Consider the following 23457-nt stretch of genomic DNA (forward strand, 5'->3'; position numbering starts at 1 on the left):
GCTAAGAAGCCTTCCCCCACCCCATCTGGGCCTCAGGTCAAAGTAGCAGTGAGCCAAGTGCTGCCAACCTCAAAGAGGCCCAAAAAGTGCTCCGCTTCATTGTCAGTGAGTGCCTCATCGCTGGAGCGTAGAGCCGCACCGAAGGTACCGGCTTAAAAGCCAGCAAACAATTTGCTTAAAGAGGAATTGGGTGAGCATTTTAAAATGCTGGTGCCGGCCCAACTTCTGCCCATGTCAACACTGACTCCTCGGGTGCAGGCCGGTCTGAGCCCTCGACACTGGTTGAACCTGTGGTGGAGTCTCCATCGGTGCAGATGCTTCCCATCAGAGAATCAGCACCGTCAACTCACCGACACTGGTCGTCCTCAACACAAACATCACCTGAGTCCACTCCAATGCAGTCCAGGAAGGCATTGCTGAAGCTTAAACACCTGGAGTCTTTGACACCAAATACTTGGCACCGGACCCGTTGTGTTCAAAATTCCAACCTCTGGTGGTTCTCTGAACAGGATTCTCTTCTCTCTGAAGATGGGGGTTCTTCAGATGATGACTCTTCTCACCATTCCTCTCAGGAGACTCCTGTTTTGACTGAGAAATCATCTTTTTCCAAATTTCTTCTTGAAATGTCAGAGACTTTATCCATTCCTCTTGAAGCTGACTCCAAACGTTCTAAGCAGTTCCTAGAGGCCTTAGCTTATGATCAACCACCTAAGGAACTTCTCAAGCTTCCCCTTCATGACATCTTACGGGAATCTTTCTACAAAAATCTGGAAACACCACTTACCATTCCTGTGGTTCCCCGCAAGTTGGATTCTCTATATAGTGTGGTTCCTATCTCTGGTTTTGACAAACCACAATTTCCACATAAGTCTCTCCTGGTGGAATCAACCTTAAAGAAGTCTTCAGGGGGCTAATGTTTACATTACATTAGTGACTTCTATTCCGCCTGTACCTTGCAGTTCTAGGTGGATTACAAAAGAGCTAACTGGACATTTCCAGGAAAGTTACAATTTTGGGTTACAAAAGAGATGAGATAGCTGGATATTTCCAGGAGATATTGCAAATTAGATAACAAGTAAGACAACTGGACATTTCTAGGCAATATTACAAATAAAATAACAGATAAGATAACAAATAAGATAGCTGGACATTTCCAGGAGCATTACATTTTAGGGTACTGTATTCTTGGTTGATATTTTGGAGTGGAAAAGAATACCAGAGGAGCGGTGGAATTGAGAGTGGTTTTATCAGGGAGGGGAGGGAAGATGGGTGGAGTTAAGGTGACCGGATATATTTTTTGAATAGTAGGGTTTTGATTTCTTTTCGGAATGTTTTGAGGTCGTACGTTGTGGTCAGCAGGTTGGAGATGGAGTGGTCGAGTTTTGCTGCTTGCGTCGCAAGTAGGATGTCAAATATCTTTTTGCGTTGAGTTCCTTTGAGTGGAGGGTAGGTAAATGAGGTCATGGATCTTCTTTGTCTAGTGGTACAGATCTGATTTAGGCGTTGTTTAGGTAGGAGGGGGCAGAGCCATTTAATGCTTTGAATAATAGACAGTAAAGTTTGAATTGAATTTGTGCTTGTATTGGTAACCAGTGTGAGTCTAGGTAGGCAGAGGTGATGTGGTCATATTTTCGCAGTGAGTAGATCAATCTGAGACCAGTGTTTTGTATAGTCTATAGTTGTTTTAGCATGTTGGCAGGGCATGGCAGATAGAGGGAGTTGCAGTAGTCCAGTAGACCTAAGACTAGGGATTGGACAATGAGCCTGTATTGCTCTATGTCGAAGAATTTTCTTATTTTACGTAGATTTCTCATGATTAAAAAAGCTTTCTGAATTATCTTGTTGATTTGAGCCTGCATTGTGCAGCATCTGTCTATCGTTACTCCTAGGAGTTTATGCCTCTGTACTCCCTGGCAGAGAGGGCAAAGCCATGGATCAGTTTGGCAAACGCCTGTACCAAAATGCTATGTTAGCCAACCGTTCTGGCAACAATAATTTTCGTTTTTCATTTTACCTCAAGCATTTAATCAAACAGATTTCACTTTTCCAAAAATACATTCCAGAATGCAAACTTCCTGCTTTCCCACATTATGTTTCGGATCTGTTTCAGTTGAGGAAATACATGGTTCGTTCCACGTACGACACATTTCAACTAACCTCCCGTGCTGCAACCATGTCCATAGCCATGAGACGCCTGGCCTGGCTTCGTGTATCTGAGCTGAATGTAAATCATCAAGACAGGCTTGCAAATGCTCCCTCTCTGGGAGATGAGCTTTTTGGTCCCTCAATGTACACGGCTACTCAGAAGTTGTCAGCTCACGAAACAAGATGGGACACTCTGGTCAAGCCTAAAAAGAAGCTTCCACCTTCTCATCCTTTCAGACCAGCTTTTTACCAGAGACGGTTTGCTGCTAAGCCTGCAGCTCCTCCTCAGTCTCAATCCAGGAGGTAGAAAGAGCAACCCCATCAGCAACAGAAACCACAGGCTGCTCCCCAAAAACCTACACAGCCTTTTTGACGTGTTTCTTCAGAGCATAGCCATGTCAACTTCTCATAGTCTTTGCCTCAGCCCATCGGAGGCCGTCATCAGTTTTTCATCACTCCCTGGGAGTTCGTCACATCAGACCTCTGGGTCCTAACCATCATTCGTCAGGGTTACACTCTCCATTTTCACACCCTGCCTCCAGACCATCCTCCAAGAGAGTCTGCTTTGGACCCTGCACAGTCCTCCCTTCTTCTCCAGGAGGTTCAATCCCTTCTCCTGCTGAATGCCATTGAGGAAGTTCCTCTCTCAGCAGTAGCAGGGATTCTACTCCCATTACTTCTTAGTTCCGAAGAAGAAGGGAGGACTGCGACCCATTCTGGATCTCAGAGTTCTCAACAAATTTCTAGTCAAAGAGAAATTTTGGATGCTCTCTCTCGTCCTGCTTTATCCTCTCCTCGATCAGAACGACTGGCTATGCTCTCTGGATCGCAAGGAAGCCTACACACATATCCCAATTCATCTGGCTTCCAGGAAATGCCTCCTTTTTCAAATAAATCAATGTAACTACCAGTACAAGGTCCTTTCGGCCTGGCATCTTCTCCCAGAGTCTTCACGAAGTGCCTGATCGTAGTGGACACATCTTTCCGATCACACAGCCTCCAAGTCTTTCCATACCAGGAAGTGGTCCAAGCAACTTCTCAGACCATCTCTTTTCTTCAGGTTCTAGGATTTGAAGTCAGCTTCCCCAAATCACATCTCATTCCTACTCAACATCTTCAATTCATTGGAGCTATCCTAGATATCACTCTCAGAGCGTTTCTCCCTCCGGATCGCCTTCAGGCTCTCATTCGCTTTTGTTGGCAACTGCTTCCTCTTCAATCCATCATTGTGAGACACATGATGGTTCTGCTAAGCCACATGGCTTCCACAGTGCATGTGACTCCACTAGCATGACAACACCTTCGCACACCTCAGTGGACCTTTGCCTCTCAGTGGTCTCAAGCGATGGATCGTCTCTTATAGCATATATCTGTAACGTCATCTCTTCTGCAGTCGCTTCATTGGTGGATGACCTCCTCCAGTCTATCCAGAAGTCTCCTTTTTCACTTACCCCCTCATCACAAGGTCATCATGGCAGATGCATCCCCTTATGCTTGGGGGGCACATATGGACAATCTTCAGACTCAGGGTCTTTGGACCGCCAGGGAAAGGAAATTTCACATCAATTTCCTAGAGCTCAGAGCAACGTTTTATGCCCTCAAGGCCTTCCATCATCTTCTCTGCCCCCAAGTCCTCCTCCTTCACACGGACAATCAAGTAGCAATGTACTAACATAGTAACATAGTAGATGACGGCAGATAAAGACCCGAATGGTCCATCCAGTCTGCCCAACCTGATTCAATTTAAATTTTTTTTTTTTCTTCTTAGCTATTTCTGGGCGAGAATCCAAAGCTTTACCCGGTACTGTGCTTGGGTTCCAACTGCCGAAATCTCTGTTAAGACTTACTCCAGCCCATCTACACCCTCCCAGCCATTGAAGCCCTCCCCTGCCCATCCTCCTCCAAACGGCCATACGCAGACGCAGACCATACAAGTCTGCCCAGTAACTGGCCTAGTTCAATCTTTAATATTATTTTCTGATTCTAAATCTTCTGTGTTCATCCCACGCTTCTTTTAACTCAGTCACAGTTTTACTCTCCACCACCTCTCTCGGGAGCGCATTCCAGGCATCCACCACCCTCTCCGTAAAGTAGAATTTCCTAACATTGCCCCTGAATCTACCACCCCTCAACCTCAAATTATGTCCTCTGGTTTTACAATTTTCCTTTCTCTGGAAAATATTTTGTTCTACGTTAATACCCTTTAAGTATTTGAACGTCTGAATCATATCTCCCCTGTCTCTCCTTTCCTCTAGGGTATACATATTCAGGGCTTCCAGTCTCTCCTCATACGTCTTCTGGCGCAAGCCTCCTATCATTTTCGTCGCCCTCCTCTGGACCGCCTCAAGTCTTCTTACGTCTTTCGCCAGATACGGTCTCCAAAACTGAACACAATACTCCAAGTGGGGCCTCACCAATGACCTGTACAGGGGCATCAACACCTTCTTCCTTCTACTGACTACGCCTTTCTTTATACAGCCCAGAATCCTTCTGGCAGCAGCCACTGCCTTGTCACACTGTTTTTTCGGCTTTAGATCTTCGGACACTATCACCCCAAGGTCCCTCTCCCCGTCCGTGCATATCAGCTTCTCTCCTCCCAGCATATACGGTTCCTTCCTATTATTAATCCCCAAACGCATTACTCTGCATTTCTTTGCATTGAATTTTAGTTGCCAGGCATTAGACCATTCCTCTAACTTTTGCAGATCCTTTTTCATATTTTCCACTCCCTCTTCGGTGTCTACTCTGTTACAAATCTTGGTACCATCTGCAAAAAGGCACACTTTTCCTTCTTACCCTTCAGCAATGTCACTTACATACATATTGAACAGGATTGGCCCCAGCACCGAACCCTGAGGGACTCCACTATAGTAGATGACTGCAGATAAAGACCCGAATGGTCCATCCAGTCTGCCCAACCTGATTCAATTTAAATTATTATTTTATTTTATTTTTTTTTTCTTAGCTATTTCTGGGCGAGAATCCAAAGCTTTACCCGGTACTGTGCTTGGGTTCCAACTGCCGAAATCTCTGTTAAGACTTACTCCAGCCCATCTACACCCTCCCAGCCATTGAAGTCCTCCCCTGCCCATCCTCCTCCAAACGGCCATGCACAGACACAGACCGTACAAGTCTGCCCAGTAACTGGCCTAGTTCAATCTTTAATATTATTTTCTGATTGTAAATCTTCTGTGTTCATCCCACGCTTCTTTGAACTCAGTCACAGTTTTACTCTCCACCACCTCTCTCGGGAGCGCATTCCAGGCATCCACCACCCTCTCCGTAAAGTAGAATTTCCTAACATTGCCCCTGAATCTACCACCCCTCAACCTCAAATTATGTCCTCTGGTTTTACCATTTTCCTTTCTCTGGAAAAGATTTTGTTCTACGTTAATACCCTTTAAGTATTTGAACGTCTGAATCATATCTCCCCTGTCTCTCCTTTCCTCTAGGGTATACATATTCAGGGCTTCCAGTCTCTCCTCATACGTCTTCTGGCGCAAGCCTCCTATCATTTTCGTCGCCCTCCTCTGGACCGTCTCAAGTCTTCTTACGTCTTTCGCCAGATACGGTCTCCAAAACTGAACACAATACTCCAAGTGGGGCCTCACCAATGACCTGTACAGGGGCATCAACACCTTCTTCCTTCTACTGACTACGCCTCTCTTTATACAGCCCAGAATCCTTCTGGCAGCAGCCACTGCCTTGTCACACTGTTTTTTCACCTTTAGATCTTCGGACACTATCACCCCAAGGTCCCTCTCCCCGTCCGTGCATATCAGCTTCTCTCCTCCCAGCATATACGGTTCCTTCCTATTATTAATCCCCAAATGCATTACTCTGCATTTCTTTGCATTGAATTTTAGTTGCCAGGCATTAGACCATTCCTCTAATTTTTGCAGATCCTTTTTCATATTTTCCACTCCCTCTTCGGTGTCTACTCTGTTACAAATCTTGGTATCATCTGCAAAAAGGCACACTTTTCCTTCTAACCCTTCAGCAATGTCACTTACATACATATTGAACAGGATTGGCCCCAGCACTGAACCCTGAGGGACTCCACTAGTCACCTTTCCTTCCTTCGAGCGACTTCCATTAACCACCACCCTCTGGCGTCTGTCCGACAGCCAGTTTCTGACCCAGTTCACCACTTTGGGTCCTAACTTCAGCCCTTCAAGTTTGTTCAACAGCCTCTTATGAGGAACTGTATCAAAGGCTTTGCTGAAATCCAAGTAAATTACATCTAGCATATGTCCTCGATCCAGCTCTCTGGTCACCCAATCAAAAAATTCAATCAGGTTCGTTTGGCACGATTTACCTTTTGTAAAGCCATGTTGCCTCGGATCCTGTAACCCATTAGATTCAAGGAAATACACTATCCTTTCTTTCAGCAACACTTCCATTATTTTTCCAACAACTGAAGTGAGGCTCACCGGCCTGTAGTTTCCTGCTTCATCCCTGTGACCACTTTTATGAATAGGGACCACATCTGCTCTCCTCCAATCCCCAGGAATCACTCCCGTCTCCAGAGATTTGTTGAACAAGTCTTTAATAGGACTCGCCAGAACCTCTCTGAGCTCCCTTAGTATCCTGGGATGGATCCCGTCTGGTCCCATCGCTTTGTCCACCTTCAGTTTTTCAAGTTGCTCATAAACACCCTCCTCCGTGAACGGCGCAGAATCTACTCCATTTTCTCGTGTAACTTTGCCAGACAATCTCGGTCCTTCTCCAGGATTTTCTTCTGTGAACACAGAACAGAAGTATTTGTTTAGCACATTTGCTTTCTCCTCATCACTCTCCACATATTTGTTCCCAGCATCTTTCAGCCTAGCAATTCCATTTTTTATCTTCCTCCTTTCACTAATATATCTGAAAAAATTTTTATCTCCCTGTTTTACATTTTTAGCCATTTGTTCTTCCGCCTGTGCCTTCGCCAAACGTATCTCTCTCTTGGCTTCTTTCAGTTTCACCCTGTAGTCCTTTCTGCTCTCCTCTTCTTGGGTTTTTTTATATTTCATGAACGCCAACTCTTTCGCCTTTATTTTCTCAGCCACTAGGTTGGAGAACCATATTGGCTTCCTTTTTCTCTTGTTTTTATTGATTTTCTTCACATAAAGGTCCGTAGCCATTTTTATCGCTCCTTTCAGCTTAGACCACTGTCTTTCCACTTCTCTTATGTCCTCCCATCCTAACAGCTCTTTCTTCAGGTACTTTCCCATTGCATTAAAGTCCGTATGTTTGAAATCTAGGACTTTAAGTATCGTGCGGCCGCTCTCCACTTTAGCCGTTATATCAAACCAAACCGTTTGATGATCGCTACTACCCAGGTGAGTACCCACTCGAACATTAGAGATACTCTCTCCATTTGTGAGGACCAGATCCAATATCGCTTTTTCCCTTGTGGGTTCCGTCACCATTTGTCTGAAAGGCATCCACAATCTCCCTACTTCTTTCCGATTCCGCAGACGGAACATTCCAGTCCGCATCCGGCAGGTTGAAATCTCCCAACAGCAGAACCTCCTCTTTCCTTCCAAACTTTTGGATATCCACAATCAGATCCTTATCAATTTGCTGCGATTGAGTCGGAGGTCTGTAGGCTACACCCACGTAGATAGAAGTTCCATCTTCTCTTTTCAGAGAAATCCATATCGCTTCTTCCTCTCCCTAGGTCCCTTGCATTTCGGTCGCTTGGATATTGATCTTTACATAGAGAGTTACTCCTCCACCTTTATGACCATCTCTGTCCTTCCTAAAAAGATTATTTCCCGGTATGTTTGCATCCCATCCATGTGATTCACTGAACCATGTCTCTGTGATAGCAACAATATCTAGATCTGCCTCTAATATCAGGGCTTGCAGATCATGAACTTTGTTGCTTAGACTGCGAGCATTTGTGGTCATCGCTTTCCAGCTATTTTTCAGCGATAATCTCCTTTTTCGTATGGATTTTTGTGTCGTTTCACTTTCCGTTGCAATACTAAGAAATGAGTTGCTGATATTGCTTATGTTGCAGCCTTTACTACTATCACATCTTTTCTTTTGCCGGGGGTGGTCTCTATAATTGTCCTTTGTACATACACCACCCCCACCTTCTAGTTTAAATGCCTAGAAAAATATTGTCTAAATTTCTCTGCAAGGTTTCTTTTTCCTGCTGTAGTAATATGTAGCCCATCAGTGCAATATAGCTTCTTGTCTTTCCATGTATTTCCCCATCCTCCTATGTACCTGAAGCCTTCTTGATGACACCAGGCTCTGAGCCATCTATTAAAGTCCTCTGTGTTTTTCACTCTTTGCTCTCCTTTTCCATATGCAGGCAGTATTTCAGAAAAAGCTAAAGTCTTTACAAAAGGTTTCACGCCCTCACCAAGCTCCCAAAAAGCTTTCTGTGCTGCAAGTGTGGAGTTGTTGGCCAGGTCATTTGTTCCCAGATGGATAACAACATCAGTGTTAAAATCCTTAGTTTCTTCCTTAATTATAGTCAGTATTTGCCTGGAACTCCTGGTAGCTGAGGATCCTGGATGACATTTCACTATTTTGGTCTCCTCGCCCTGTGTTCCAAGGTTAATGCCTCTGATGATGGAATCTCCCAACAGTAATAGTTTTCTGTTTTTGGCTTTTTTATAAACATAAACAAGCAAGGAGGCACGGGCCTGTTATGCCAGGAGGCCCAAAAAATCTGGACTTGATCGACGGCTCACAACCTTTTCTTGAAGGCTGTCAACATTCAAGGGGAGAAGAATTCCTAGCAGACAATCTCAGCAGAATTCTTCAGGTCTCAAGTTTACATCTATCAGAGTCCCTCTCAGTGTTATTACAGCTTTTCACAGGCCAGTTGAGAGGAAACCTCTTACTACTCTTCCTTTTGTCAGGCTTCATGTTAAGCCTACTTTAGACAAGTATAAAAGTCGCCTTTTCCTGATCATGACAGGAATAGGTGTTAAACTGATCACCCATAATTGGAAGAACCATGACAGGATTAATTATACTTTTTGTGGGTAAATGTGTGTACTACATATAAGTATGGAAGAATGATGGCGGAACGTTTAGGGACTAGTAAGTCCTTTAATGATGTATGGAGTCCCTTGACTACTTTTGTTGCATTATAGTAAGGGTCATGTTTCTCCCCTTTTCATTAGATTTCTTTACACGTCCAGGGTGGGTGGGTGGGGGGAGGGAAATGTACGTTGAGGAGTTAAATTATTTAATTATAATATTGAAATCACATCATATGTATTATTGTATTAATAATTAAGATGATGATGGGAGTAAATAATTGTTTAATGTAATAATTGTATAGTTATTAGTGCATTTTATGCAGTATTTATGATTTATCACTTGTATTATACTATCAAAGTTTGAAAATCAATAAAGATTTAAACAAAAATAAAAACCTACTCATCCTTTGGTTTCCAGATTCATGAAAGGGCTTTTCAATGTTAAACCATCTCTCAAGCCTCCACCTGTTGTCTGGGACCTTAATGTGGTTCTTTCCAGTTTGATGAAGCCACCATTTGAACCAATGGCCACAGCTCATCTCAAGTTTCTCACCTGGAAAGTAGTTTTTCTTATTGTTCTCACCTCTGCCAGGAGGGTCAGTGAGTTACAAGCATTGGTAGCAGATCTACCTTTCACAGTTTTTCACCATGATAAAGTGGTTCTACGCACACATCCAAAGTTTCTACCGAAGGTAGTCACGGAGTTTCATCTCAATCAGTCGATTGTTCTTCCTGTGTTTTTTCCTAAGCCTCATTCTCAGGCTGGAGAAACCAGTTTGCACACTCTAGACTGTAAGCATGCATTGGCTTATTACATCGACAGGACAAAGCCTAATAGAATATCTCCCCAGCTGTTCATCTCATTTGATCCAAACAAGTTGGGGCATCCTGTTTCCAAGAGAATGATTTCCAACTGGCTGGCTACCTCTATCTCGTTCTGTTATGCTCATACTGGACAGGCACTGGAAAGTTGTGTCACAGCCCACAAAATTAGAGCTATGGCAGCTTCTGTTGCTTTCCTAGAATTTACTCCCATTGAGGAAATCTGTAAAGCTGCCACCTGGTCCTCAGTTCATACATTACTTCTCCTTGTTGTCTGAAGTCCTTTTGTAGACAGGTTGGGCACTTTGGCCAATCTGTATTACAAAATTTATTCTCCTAAAGGCCAACTCTCCCACCATCCCACTTTTGTTAGCTTGGAGGTCACCCATCAGTGAGAATATGCTGTCTGCTTGTCCTTGGATAAAGCACAGTTACTCACTGTAACAGGTGTTATCCAGGGGCAGCAGGCAGATATTCTCACAACCCACCCACCTCCCCGGGTTGGCTTCTTAGTTGGCTTATCTTAACTGAGGGACTGTGCGCCTACGTCAGGCAGGAAGGTATCCGCGCATTCGTGGTACGAGCTATCGCAAACTTTCTAAAGACTTAAAGTGGTCCGTACCGGGGCTCCGTTGGTGACGTTACCCATCAGTGAGAATATCTACCTGCTGTCCCTGGATAACACCTGTTACGGTAAGTAACTGTGCTTTATGGAGAGTGGGAGTTGGGATTTAAAAGCAGCCTCGAAAAAGTGAACTTCGGTTTGGATTTTGAATACCGCTAGTGATGGAGCTTGATGTAATCACTCGGGTAGTCTATTCCAGGCATACAGCACAGTAAGATAGAATGGACAGGGTCTGGAGTTGGCAGTAGAACAGAAAGGTACAGATGATAGGGATTTACCTGATGAATGGAGTTTGTGGGAGGGAGCATAGGCGGAGATATGAGAAGAGAGATACTGCAGGATTGCCAAGTGAAGGCACTTGTAGGTCAGTAAGAGGAGTTCAATCCATTACTGAGGGAATAGAAAGGGAGAATTGTTGATCATGGGTGTGAGTGAAAGGAAGAAAGAAGAATTGTCATACATAGTAAAGGAGAGAATTGTTGGACATGATGGGAGATAGGGAGCCATTGAAGTAATTTGAGGAACCCCATTGAGAACCTCTGAGTCAGATTAAAGAGAGCAGTAGCATTGCCAGAGGTTGTGGTAAGATCGGATAGCGTAACTGGTTTTAAGAAAGGCTTTGGATTGGTAGCATGGAATGTTGCTACTCTCTAGGTTTTTGCCAGGTACTAGTGACCTGGATTGGCCACTGTGAGGATGGACTACTGGACTAGATGAGCCATTGGTCTGACTCAGTAAGGCTATTCTTATGTTCTTATTGAACAAACACGAGCTGATATCAGCAGTAATCAACTGGTTCCAGATAATAGTCATCCTGCTATCCTTCTATCAAGTGCATGCCAGATGAATAACTTCGCTAATTTGCTTAAGCATTTTAAAAATACAAAATAAATTGTATAGCTAGCCCATGATCTGTCCTGAGTTCACATTTGTGACAAATATCATGGGATTCTGGCAGCTTGCTCTCGCTCTCTCTCTAACCCTCATTGCTGTGATTGCTGAAGCTGTGGTGCAACTCTACTTTCAAAGCTATTATTTCAACTTAAGCCATTAGCAGTTATACTCATCCTCCAACCAGATATTCTATTTACTAACTTAGAAGTACAGTTCTGAGTTTCTAAATAACTTTGTGTAGTCAGCTGATAACATTTTGTTCCTAGAAGGGTACAAAAGTGACAGTAGTAGGAAGTCTTCAGTGGCTATATGAAGGAGAGCACACATGGTAGAGAGGAAAATGTTGAGGAGACACATGGTTGGAGGGAGATAAGCATATTGAGTCTTCAGAGGAACTCTGTCTTCTGTTTCTCAGATGGGTCAAGGCTGATGCTACTGCAAAGGGTTATTTTCAACTCCTTACAATAAAGAGAGATTAATGCCTGTTATTGTTTAAATGGTGGTATCAGCTGGCTGACGAGTACACTTATGCCAAGTTTCAGAGTCAGTCTTAGTCAGTGCCCCTCAGTCAACAGAATATCATTATAGTAGCTAGTCCAACTGCCCAAGGTATTAAAATGGGGATGGGAGAAATGAAGGGGAAATACCATTTTGTAGCGCATGAAGGTGTGTGGTGCAGTAAACCTAGTAGGGGATAGTTTTGATGTTGCTAGAAACTTAAAAGGAGCAGGTGGAAGTCAGTCAAATACTGTTAGTATTGAATAAATTTTAACTTTGCCATCTGAGCTATTCTAGACTTGGTATGCTTATAAATTTTTCAGGGAGGTTGGATAAAGCTTTGTAACCTAAAATAAATCCACCTCTTTGATAAAATAACTTTTAATCATTATTCTTTGGGGGGGGGGGGCATATAATTAATGTTAAAATTAGAGCTACAGTTCAGCAAATGTTCAGAATTGAATATGTTGAAATGCATCCGTTATAGTAAAGATTACACCTTAGTACATTTGTATGTTTTGCTTTTCTTTTCTTTTCTTTAGCTTTCACACAGCCTCCTTTATCTTTTGCTCAAGAGACCGTGAAAGATTTCAATAACCTCCTTCTACCTGTTGGTTCTATTCCAACAGTATCAACTGGACATGTTTATAATCCTCCTAGCAGTCGTGCAGAACCAGAACAGAAAGGATTACAACTGTCTGATCATCGTGTTACTTCTACTGAGAGTGCTGCTGCTTTAGGTAAGAAATGACATTGTGTATACATAAAATTGCACATTCATTTAAGAACAGCAACAAATTCTTGAAATTTTAGCAATTTGGAAAATACATACAGTTTTGCAAATAAATTTATTACTGATTTTGTAATTAGAGTAAATATCAATTCTTTGTTGTCTACCATACCATTTTGAACAAGTGGGTGTTATCCCCTCCTACCAGCAGATGGAGGTAGAGAAAACTGATCTTTTCCAATGAATTTACTGATGTATCTTGCTGGTACTCCAGTATTTTCTCTAGCAGATGGTAGGATTTTTAGGTTGGTGATCACAGACCCTAGCCTAGCTTCTCAATTTGCTAACTGCAGCCACACAGTGAAATTGAGCCTAATGGCCGCTCCTTCCCTGTTCCTGACCGGGACCAGGTTGACCATGGAGCATAGGCGTCAGAATGAGGGGGGGGGACCACAGGAGCCATGGCCTCCCCCAAAATTGCCAGTGATACCAGCCAGCATGCCTGCTGGTCAGCACTCTTGGTCCCGGCCCCTCACCAATTTCTCCTAAACATGCAGTGCCGTCCTAACATCAGCCCCGGCGTCTTCCCTCCACTATGGCCCGCCCTAGCAGAAAGAGGAAGTTGTCAGAAAGGGTGAGCCGCAGTGCAGGGAAGATACCGGGACCGACGTCAGAACGGCACTACCCGTTTAGGAGAAATTAAAAGTATACGCACGGTGGGAAGGAGTAGAAGTCAGTGAGGAGATGCGGCCGAGAGAGACCACCAGCACTGCTGGCCGGTAGAAAGGTGACATTTCAGATTTGGGCGAGAGAGGGAGCATATAGGGCTTGGGAGAGGGAGTGCATATCTAGTGTCTCAGTTTTGGTGCCCACTTTTATAGAATTGTTGAGACATTCGTGCTCATTTTCGGGACATAATACCCGAGGATTTAAAATTTGCCCCTGCTTTGTAGAAAAGTTTTCATTCTCTTTGGTCCAATGGCCAATATTTGTTCAGCATTCTGACACTGAAGCATGCATGGTTTGGGGTTGCTTTCTTTTTTTTTTTTTTTTTTTTTTGCTTGATGCATGCTTGGAAAGGAATTTGCTTCTATTTTTTTCATGAGAAGGCAAAGACTTTCTTTCTTCATCAAGTGATTGTTGAGGATATCGTAATTGGTGTAGTACTGCATCATTTGCCTAGCAGATAGGAGTATGTTTTCTTTTTTTGTGTGTCATGAGAAGAGGCTTTTAACTTGTTTATGTATGTTGAAGTATGTATATAGTTTTCCCTATTCTGCCTAGTGCTATACATACAAACAATAATGGGGCAAGAACCTCTCTAAAAAGTCGAGAGTAGAGTGATAATATGGATGACAAAAACAATATGATATAATCACTCAATCGTAGATGATCACTTGCTTCTAAATTGTGTACAACTGTTATGCTCAGAGAAATGAAGGTGATAACAGGGAAACCCCAACACTACCACCTCACCGCCCAATCATCGCATAATTCAGAAAACTAGTTGTAAGGCTTGTCACTATTATGAATGTTTGCATTGGTGCTCAGAGCTACATTGTTGCAAAAATAATAAACATTATGTTATTGGTCGGAAACAGCAAACTTATCTTTAGCTTGCTGGTTCCGACTTGACACGTTTCATTCCTGCCTCAGGGAACCGAAAGAGGGTTTGCAAGAATTCAAAGCGTGTTGGCACAGTAAAACTCTGAAAATACAAAATATTAAAAAGTAATTACTTTATTTGTACTGTAACAAACTTAAAACCTTAACTAGTTAGAAAATTTTTTTTAAAAGGAATTTAAGGCTACGAATGGCACTTACCAAACCTACAAATTTCTTCAAACATATCAGCTTGTTTGACTGCCTCCTCATACCGTGTCAGCTACTGCACTGACACCGTAAAGTTTTTAAAGCTCCCATGCGTCATTACGTAGTGGCTCAGGGGACTGTTGGCCTATCAGGGGATCACACAACAATACGTGATAGCTTTTGAAAGGACTATCACAAATGCAAAATTGAAATTTGCATACAAATGCGTTATAAAAAGAATACATTATAAAAATGCTCGCCACTCAATTTTGCTGTTAAGACCTTTTTAGTGAAGTGTATCTAGCTTGAAAATCCAGCTCTGTTCCTTGACATGGAGCCTCGCTTTCAAATTGCCCCCTCGGGGTAATCTGAGGACTTCCAAAATAGAAAAATGTAACGATGACACTTGATGATTTTCTTTCAACCAGTGCTGAGTCAATGGAGCTTCAAGTATTTGAGTGGAAATTCTACTAATGTGTTCTCCAAAACGGACACGAATGCTCCTAACAGTGGGTCCTATATATAGTAATTTGCTTGTGTCCGTATTGGAGAACACATTAGTAGAATTTCCACTCAAGTACTTAAAGCTCCATTGACTCAGCACTGGTTGAAAGAAAATCATCAAGTGTCATCGTTACATTTTTCTATTTTGGAAGTCCTCAGATTACTCCGAGGGGGCAATTTGAAAGTGAGGCTCCATGTCAAGGAACAGAGCTAGATTTTCAAGCTAATTACACTTCACCCAAAAGGTCTTAACAGCGAAATTGAGTGGCGAGCATTTTTATAATGTATTCTTTTTATAACGCATTTGTATGCAAATTTCAATTTTGCATTCGTGATAGTCCTTTCAAAAGCTATCACTTATTGTTCTGTGGTCCCCTGATAGGCCAACAGTCCCCTGCGCCACTACGTAATGACATATGGGAGCTTTAAAATCTTTACGGTGTCAGTGCAGTAGTTGACACGGTATGAGGAGGCAGTCAAACAAGCTGATATGTTTGAAGTAATTTGTAGGTTTGGTAAGTGCCATTCGTAGCCTTAAATCCCTTTAAAAAAAATTTCTAACTAGTTAAGGTTTTAAGTTTGTTACAGTACAAATAAAAGTAATTACTTTTTAATATTTTGTATTTTCAGAGTTTTACCGCGCCCACATGCTTTGAATTCCTGCAAACTCTCTTTCGGTTCCCTGAGGCAGGAACGAAACGTGTCACATCGGAACCCGTAAGCTAAAGATAAGTTTGCTGTTTCCGACCAATAACATAATGTTTGTTATTTTTGCAACAATGTAGCTCTGAGCACCAATGCAAACATTCATAATAGTGACAAGCTTTACAACTAGTTTTCTGAATTATGCGATAATTGGGCGGTGAGGTGGTAGTGTTGGGGTTTCCCTGTTATCACCTCCATTTCTCTGAGCATATAAATTCACTAACAGTTGTACACAATTCAGAATCAAGTGATCATCTATGATTGAGTGATTATATCATATTATTAGTGCTGTACATAAGCAGATTATAATAGTGTATTAGCTTAGATTCTTCCAGAAAATTACTATATCTGGATCATAGCTTTCTGTTAAGATATTAACACCTGGGAACAGGAGAGCAGATTAAGAGATGGAGGCAGGGGGTGAAAAGTGCAAAGGGTAGTTTACCAAGGATCAAACACAGATGCATGCAAGGAAAGGGAAATGAAACAGATTAACAAAGGGTCCCAAGTGCAGGATTAAGAAAGTAATTTTTCCTTTGGTACTCAGTGTGGGAAGAACTGCAATTGTGGTCCACTTAACCTAGTGCAGTGCCAAGGACTGTGAGAATGAAGTGGCTTTTATAGGGTGCAAATACGGAGCAAGTGTAGAAATTGCTCCTAGTTCGCTGTCTCCTTTTATTGACAGTGGCAAAGCGGGGTGGTGCTATTCTTGATGACTGATCCACTTCCGCTACCCACAGGATTGCTGTCTTCTATGTCGGGGTCCAGTGGAAATGAAAGACCTGGTTTTCTTAAAAGAGATCCTTGAAAGGAGTGTTTAGAAAGGCATGGTATCTTCTCGGCTGTGGTCTCTTGCTTAGATTCCAGAATTCTTTTGTGCGAGTTTGGAAAGTTTTCAAGGATTGGTGTGGCAGGCAGGTATTGTCCTCCTGAAAGGTACAGATCTCCTATATTCTGGGTTGGGATTTTTTTCGACAGGGTCTGAATCAGGGTGTGATGCTGTGCTCCTTAATCTAATCTAATCTGAATTTCTGGATTGCACTTATTCAATAATGGTTCAAGGCGATTTACAATGTAAGATGCCCAAAGGTAAGAAGAATAGTATTAATTGCATCTCATCGAAAGGAGAGGGTAATTCCTTGAGAGCAGATAGGACAGAAGGGGAAGGGAATACAATTGCATCAGGATAGCAATTACAGTTATACAAATGAGAGAAGAGAGGGGGGTGCAGCGACAAGATCAGTAGGGCAACAGAAGGAAGACAATTCTAGCTAGGTAAGCTGAAGGAACTACTGAGTGATAAGGAATTTTTTAAAGGTCCAGGTGACTGCCCTTTCCAGTTTTCAGTGCAGGATAAGGGACCTCTTTCTGTCAGCACCTAAGAAGGAACCTGGTTTTTGAAGGAGGTGGTACATTTGAATCCTCTGGCATGACCCTCCTTTCCCTCATGGGATTCTGGTTCTTTCTGCCGTCTCCAGGGATTCCTTTGAACCTTTGCAGTCAGCCTCTATTAAGGGCCTCATGCTCAAGATGATTTTTTTTGCAGTGATTGCCTCAGCTCAGAGGGTCTTAAAGCTGCAGGTTCTGTCTTTTTTGGAGCTGTACCTCTCCTTTTCAGAGGACTCCAGTGTCCATTCGCATGGTTCCTTCCTTTCTTTCCAAGGTTCATCCATTTCATGTGAACCAGGAGGTCTGTTTGCCCTCCTTTGTTGAGGAGGGCTCTGATCCTTCAGCTCGAAGACTGCACTAGCTGGATATCTGGCGGACGTTTCTGCATTACTTGAAGGTGTTGACTGTCTTGATTCTCTAATCATCTCTTTGTCCTTTCCCATGGCCCTCAGAAGGGATAGGCCACATTCAGGCCTCAATTGGGATGTGGGTCAAGACAGCGCTTTCAATTGTAAAAATCATCAGGTGCCTTTGGGGTTGAGAGCTCACTTGACACAAGTGACTTTGTGGACAGTTGTCCCATAGGTAATTTGTAGAGGGGCAACATCGTGGTCACTCCATTAATTTGTGAAGCATTACAGGTCGAATGTGCTGCCTACCTGGGCCCACTCAGACTTTAGCAGAGCAGTTAATAGGGGTCTTTGTCTTCCCTCACCCAGTAGTTCTGCTACGGTATGGCCAGACAATAAGGGAGGTGAAATTGTGTTTTACCTGATGATTTCCTTTTCTTTATTTGGCCATACCGCTCTGAAATCCAATCATTGGAAGACTAACACCTAGGGCTTATGAGGTGTTCTGTTCTTTCCTTTATAGTTAAATAAAATTGTGGCATATGCAGGGTAGTGAGTGCCGCGGATATGGTATTATGCTCATTTGATAATCCCTGTAGCTATTGTAGTTGAAGGGGCATGGGTGTGCATTCCAAGGAACCTTCTGCTGCTTTGACAGTTGCATACAGTGTTTTCCACTGATCACTAGCAAGTTATATGATTTCACTGAAAAAGATCAGCTTTCTTTTACCTTTATCTGCTGGTAGGAAGGGATAACACCCACTTGTTTAGAATGGTATAGCCAACTAAAGGAAATAATCAGATAAGTCATAATTTCAGCTTTCTTCTCAATTTGTACCTTAAAGATTTTGGGGGTTTGGTGAATGCTGATGTTTAGTATCTTAGATCGGGTGATACATAACTGTTTAGCATCACTTAAATTTCCTTATATTAAATGGGAATAAATTTGCAAGCAGTTCGAGATTGAAAAGATTCTTAATTGTTACATTACATTAAAAGACATACTGCATTTTACCAACTTGAATTCAAAGTAACTAACAAGAAAAGATAGCTAAATTACTACTACTACTACTATCCATTCAGTCGTGTCCAACCCTTGGATACTCTGTAGACTAGTCCTCACCGTGCTTCCCTGTTTTCCATGACTTCTTTCAATTGCTTGATGTTCATTCCGGTGTTATTCTTCAGGAATTCCAGAAAATCTATATCTCGTAAATTACTTACAATACAAATTTCCTAAATAAAAAATCTTGAACAACTTTGGAAACACAGAAAAGTTAGATTCTTTTCTTAGAGAAAGTGGAAGAGAGTTCCATATAGACACTGCCTGATATGATAGACTATTATAATGAAATCTTTACAACCTTACATATTTAATAGAAGGAAAGCCTAATATACCGTATTTTTCGTTCCATAAGGCACATTTTTTTTCCACCCAAAAGTGGGTGGAAATGTCGGTGCGTCTTATGCAGCAAAGATAGAAGTTTTTACCCACCCACCCCCACCCGTACCTTTTTAAAACACCCTCCCCCTCCTCCTCCTACCATCAAACCGGTACCTGAGTTTGCCCACCACCAAATCCCACAGCCTTCCTTCTTCAGTCCCCCGACCACATCTGACACAACTTCTCTCCCTCGCAAGCATCTCGCATTTGCCAGAAACAGGAAGCTGTGTTAAAAGAGGGCGGGACTTATTGCGGGCAATCTCCAGTGGGAAACCAGAGCTGTGGGATGGTAGCAGTTCTTACGGCGCTCACGTATGAGTGTAGGAGCCTCTCTGTGAGCGCCTATGTACCCAGGGTCCACCTCCTATTCTCTTCATTAAAACAGCGCAGCTGCTCTTGCTGTCTGCCTGGGCTGATGCAGCTAATGCCCTCGTTGACACGTGCAGGGGCCGGCAGCATCAAATTCAGGGGATACTCAATCTACTGGGCATGCGCGTGGCGACTTGCACCTGCAGCACATGGAGGTCACCAGTAGATTGGAAAAGAAGCAGATGTATAATTATTGAACAGACAGGCAAACAGGACAACACCTAGCCTTAGAGTATAGGTAGATAACAAGAAGACACCGGGGGGAGGGGGGGATTTAAAAGGTACTGGATTTAGAGGAGGAAAACAAGAAAAAAAAATTCTGCACCCTGTCCTCCCTCCCTGCCAGACTCTGTACCCTGTCCTGGCCTACCAATAGACCAGCAGAGGGGGGACAGGGTGCAGAATGTTTTTTTTTTTCTTGTTTTCCTCCTCTAAATCTAGGGTGCATCCTATAGTCAGGTGTGTCTTATGGAGCAAAAAATATGATAAATTTCTGCCTCCCTGTTCCTTGAAGCCATTGAAAATATGTATACAAATGCTTTCCTTTATAATTTACTTGTTAAAAAAGAGATATAGCAGATTTAGAAATTGCTAAAATAAAATGAGTATTAGGCCTTCATTTGTAATAATACTTAAAAAAACAGAGTAAATAAAAAAATCAGAACACTTTGTATGAGATAGCAGAATTGACACACACAAGACATGACAGTCTCAGATTAAAGACCATAACTGAAGTCACGAAAACATATAGATTGAAAACACTGTTACCATCGGGTTATAAACAATTGGATCAATATGCAAAGCAATTTAACCTGCCAGAAATGTCTTCTTTCGCATTAAATCGCTTGTTTGGGCCAGCTGGTCTTTTTCAGTGGCACTTAACCTGTTAATGCCGCTGAACATGATGGTTAGAACTGAATTCAAAACTGACTATTGTGGGGCATTCAGAGGCGAAGTCAGTACTTAGCAGGTTAAGTGCTAGTATGGGATAGGAGCCAATGTTCAATTGTGGATTAAGAACTGGTTGTCGGACAGAAAACAGAGGGTGGGGTTAAATGGCCACTTTTATCATTGGAGGAGGGTAAATAGTGGTGTGCTACAGGGATCTGTGCTGGGACCAGTGCTATTTAACTTATTTATATATGATCTAAAAATTGGAACTACGAGCGAGGTGATTAAATTTACAGACGACACTAAACTGTTCAAAGTTGTTAAAACGCATGCGGACTGTGAAAAACTGCAGGAAGACCTTAGGAAATTGGAAGACTGGGCATAAATGGCAGATGAAATTTAATGTGGACGGGCGGAGAGAAGCAAGATGGCAGTGGCATGATAGCAGCTAAGAGCTGGAGCTCCGTCTTGCAATACCTTTTGGTCGCGTCTTTACCAACTGTGAAATTTGCATTCTCTCCTAACGGGGAGTTGAAAGATGCCTCACAGCAAACGCAAGGGGGTTGTTCGAGTGGATCCTCTTACACCCGGGCAAGTTTCGATGGACCGCTCACCAACCGTAGTGAGTGGGGGAATAATCCCTGCGGCTGCTCTGGTGGAGGGAGCCATCAGAGCTTTAGGGCTTGAAACATCGTTGTGTCCCCTCCTCCCAGAAACCCGTTCACCGCCCAATCCAGCTCAGGAGGACGTGATTGGTGAGAAGGCTGAGGACCCAACAAGCCCGACACAAACTGAAGGAGGACCCCATGTTATCCAGGAAGCCGAGACGACATCGAGTAGAGGAGCAGAGGGAACCAACTCCATCTGGAGACTGCTTCAAAAATTAGAAGTTCCAGCAACTAAATCTGCCGGCGATATCTCCAAAGTAGAGAGTAAACTGGACGAATTATCTGATTCAGTTCAAAATATTAAAATTGAAATGGACTCTAAAACTGGCTCAAATGAGTAAAGAAATTTCCTCTTTACAAAACATTTCTGCTACCATTATTAAGGATAGTTTTTTTTACAAAGAAAAGTTGAACAGCTGGAGAATTTCAATCGGAGGCTCAATTTACGAGTAATAAATTTCCCCAAGTCAATTTTATCTACTCCTTTAGATCTGTTTAAAAAATATTTAATGGAAAATTTGAAATTTGCCTCTGAAATGATGCCTCCTATAAACAGAATTTACTACTTACCTAAAAGAAAAGTAAATATACCTGAAAATCAACAAGAAATAGCACAGCAAATTGATTTCAACAACCTAACAGATATACTGTATTGGAGAATTCTCAGGAGGAGATTGAATATCAAGGAATTTTGGTAGTATCATTAGTCTTTGAACAGGACTTAAACTCAATTATAAAAGCTTTTTTTAGTTCTCCTCAAAATGTATTCATGGGTCAAAAAATTTGGATTTTTCCCAATGTTACAGAGGTAACCCAAGACAACAGAAAATCATTCTTAGCTATGCGGAAAGAAGCAATAAAAATGGGAGCAGATTTTTTTAAATCAAATTACCCTTGTAAGTGTCAAATAAAATACTCTGGGACTAAATATGTGTTTTTTGCACCAGAGTAGATCTGAAATTTTTGGACACAAAAAAAAGTAATGAGTGTATGAAATTAGGGCTGTAAAGAAAAATAGGCTGGTATGATTCATGTTAAGCCTTTTCCTAATATTAATTTTCATTGTTAATAAGAGCTCTCCTTATTTCATCTTCTTGTTTCTCCCAAACGATTTATTGGGGTCTAAGGAAGAGTTTTGAAATAATTGTAAATTGTATATGATTTAGTCTTTATTTTTTCATATTAGTGTTTGTTTCATTCAACATTTAAGTGTTTCTTTTTGGAAAATCATATATGTCTTGATGTATGATGCTCTGATTTGCTTTAACAAGTGGATTCTTGTAAATTATTTTGAAATGCAAATAAATAAATAAAAAAAAGAAATTTAATGTGGACAAATGCAAAGTGATGCACATTGGGAAGAATAATCCAGATCATAGTTATCAGATGTTAGGGACCACCTTGGGGATCAGCGCTCAAGAAAAGGATCTGGGTGTCATCATAGCCAATATGTTAAAGCCTACCGCCCAATATGATGTGGCAGCCAAGAAGGCAAACAGGATGCTACAAATTATTAGAAAAGGGATGGTCAACAAGGTGAAGGAGAGAAATATGTAAAAGCTGATAAAGATAAGACTGAATTGCTTAAGGAATTATTCTGTTCTGTATTCACGGCTGAAGCACCGGAATTAGGACTGCAGAAGACAAATGCGAATAGGGATGGAGGAGTGGTAGACCCTGATCGATTTTCAGAGGGTTGTATTTATGAGGAGCTAACTAAATTAAAGGTAGACAAAGCAATAGGGCCGGATGGTATACATCCGAGGATGTTGAAGGAACTTAGGGAACTTCTGTTAGCTCCAATGACTGGCTTTTCAATGCTTCTCTAGAGTTGAGAATGGTACCAGAGGACTGGAGAAGGGCAGATGTGTTCCCTCTCCACAAAAGTGGAAGTAAGGAAGAAGTAGGGAATTATAGGCAGGTAAGTTTGACTTCTATGATAAACAAATTTAAACATGGAAATGCTTTTAAAACAGAGAATGGTGAAGTTTGTAGAATCCAGTGGATTACAAGACCGGAGGCAACATGGATTCACTAGAGGTAGGTCTTGTCAGACAAATCTGATCAGAGAATTGGATAGAGGGAGTACGCTAGATGTGGTGTATTTCGATTTTATAAAAGTTTTTGACAGTGTTCCACACCGACATCTAATAAATAAACTGAGTGCCCTCAGGATGGGCCCCAAAGTAATGGACTGGGTCAGGAACTGTTAACATTTTTATAAGCAATATTACTGAAGGCCTGTCAGGTAAGATTTGCCTCTCTGCGGATGATACCAAAATCTGCAATAGAGTAGACACTCCCGGATATGAATAACATGAAGAAAGACCTAGCAAAGGCTAAGATTGATGCTAAAAAATGCAAGGTCATGCATTTGGGCTGCAAAAACCCAAACAGTTTAGGGGAATGATAGAAGAGTAGGACTTGGGTGTGATTGTTTGTGTTCTTAAGGTAGCCAAACAGATTGAAAAGGTGACAGCAAAAGCTGGAAGGATGCTAGGGTGCATAGGAAGTGGTATGGCCAGTAGGCAAAAGGAGATATTGATGCCCTGTTGTCCCCATGCTGCCTAGAAAAATGTTTAAAAGATTGGGCACACTGAGTATGGAAGGTTGTAA

The 23457-nt window shown here is 42.2% G+C and overlaps 1 protein-coding gene across 10 annotated transcripts in view; it reads left to right on the forward strand.

The window, feature by feature from the left end:
• The window catches only part of SCAF8 (SR-related CTD associated factor 8), a 784204-nt gene that overhangs the window by 524347 nt on the left and 236400 nt on the right, over nucleotides 1-23457 (forward strand). For 9 of the 10 annotated variants that reach the window (XR_004538795.1, XR_004538796.1, XM_033937892.1 and 6 more), the window contains one exon: nucleotides 12522-12719. Coding sequence is in view for 8 of the 10 variants with exons in the window: in XM_033937892.1 (XP_033793783.1) it covers nucleotides 12522-12719 (198 nt within the window). In the remaining 2 variants the exon portion in view is untranslated. The remainder of the gene's footprint in view (nucleotides 1-12521; nucleotides 12720-23457) is intronic. The other variant, XM_033937896.1, reaches the window with a different exon arrangement.

Source organism: Geotrypetes seraphini, chromosome 3 (assembly GCF_902459505.1).
Source record: "Geotrypetes seraphini chromosome 3, aGeoSer1.1, whole genome shotgun sequence".
In the NCBI taxonomy this organism is placed as follows: Eukaryota; Metazoa; Chordata; class Amphibia; order Gymnophiona; family Dermophiidae; genus Geotrypetes; species Geotrypetes seraphini.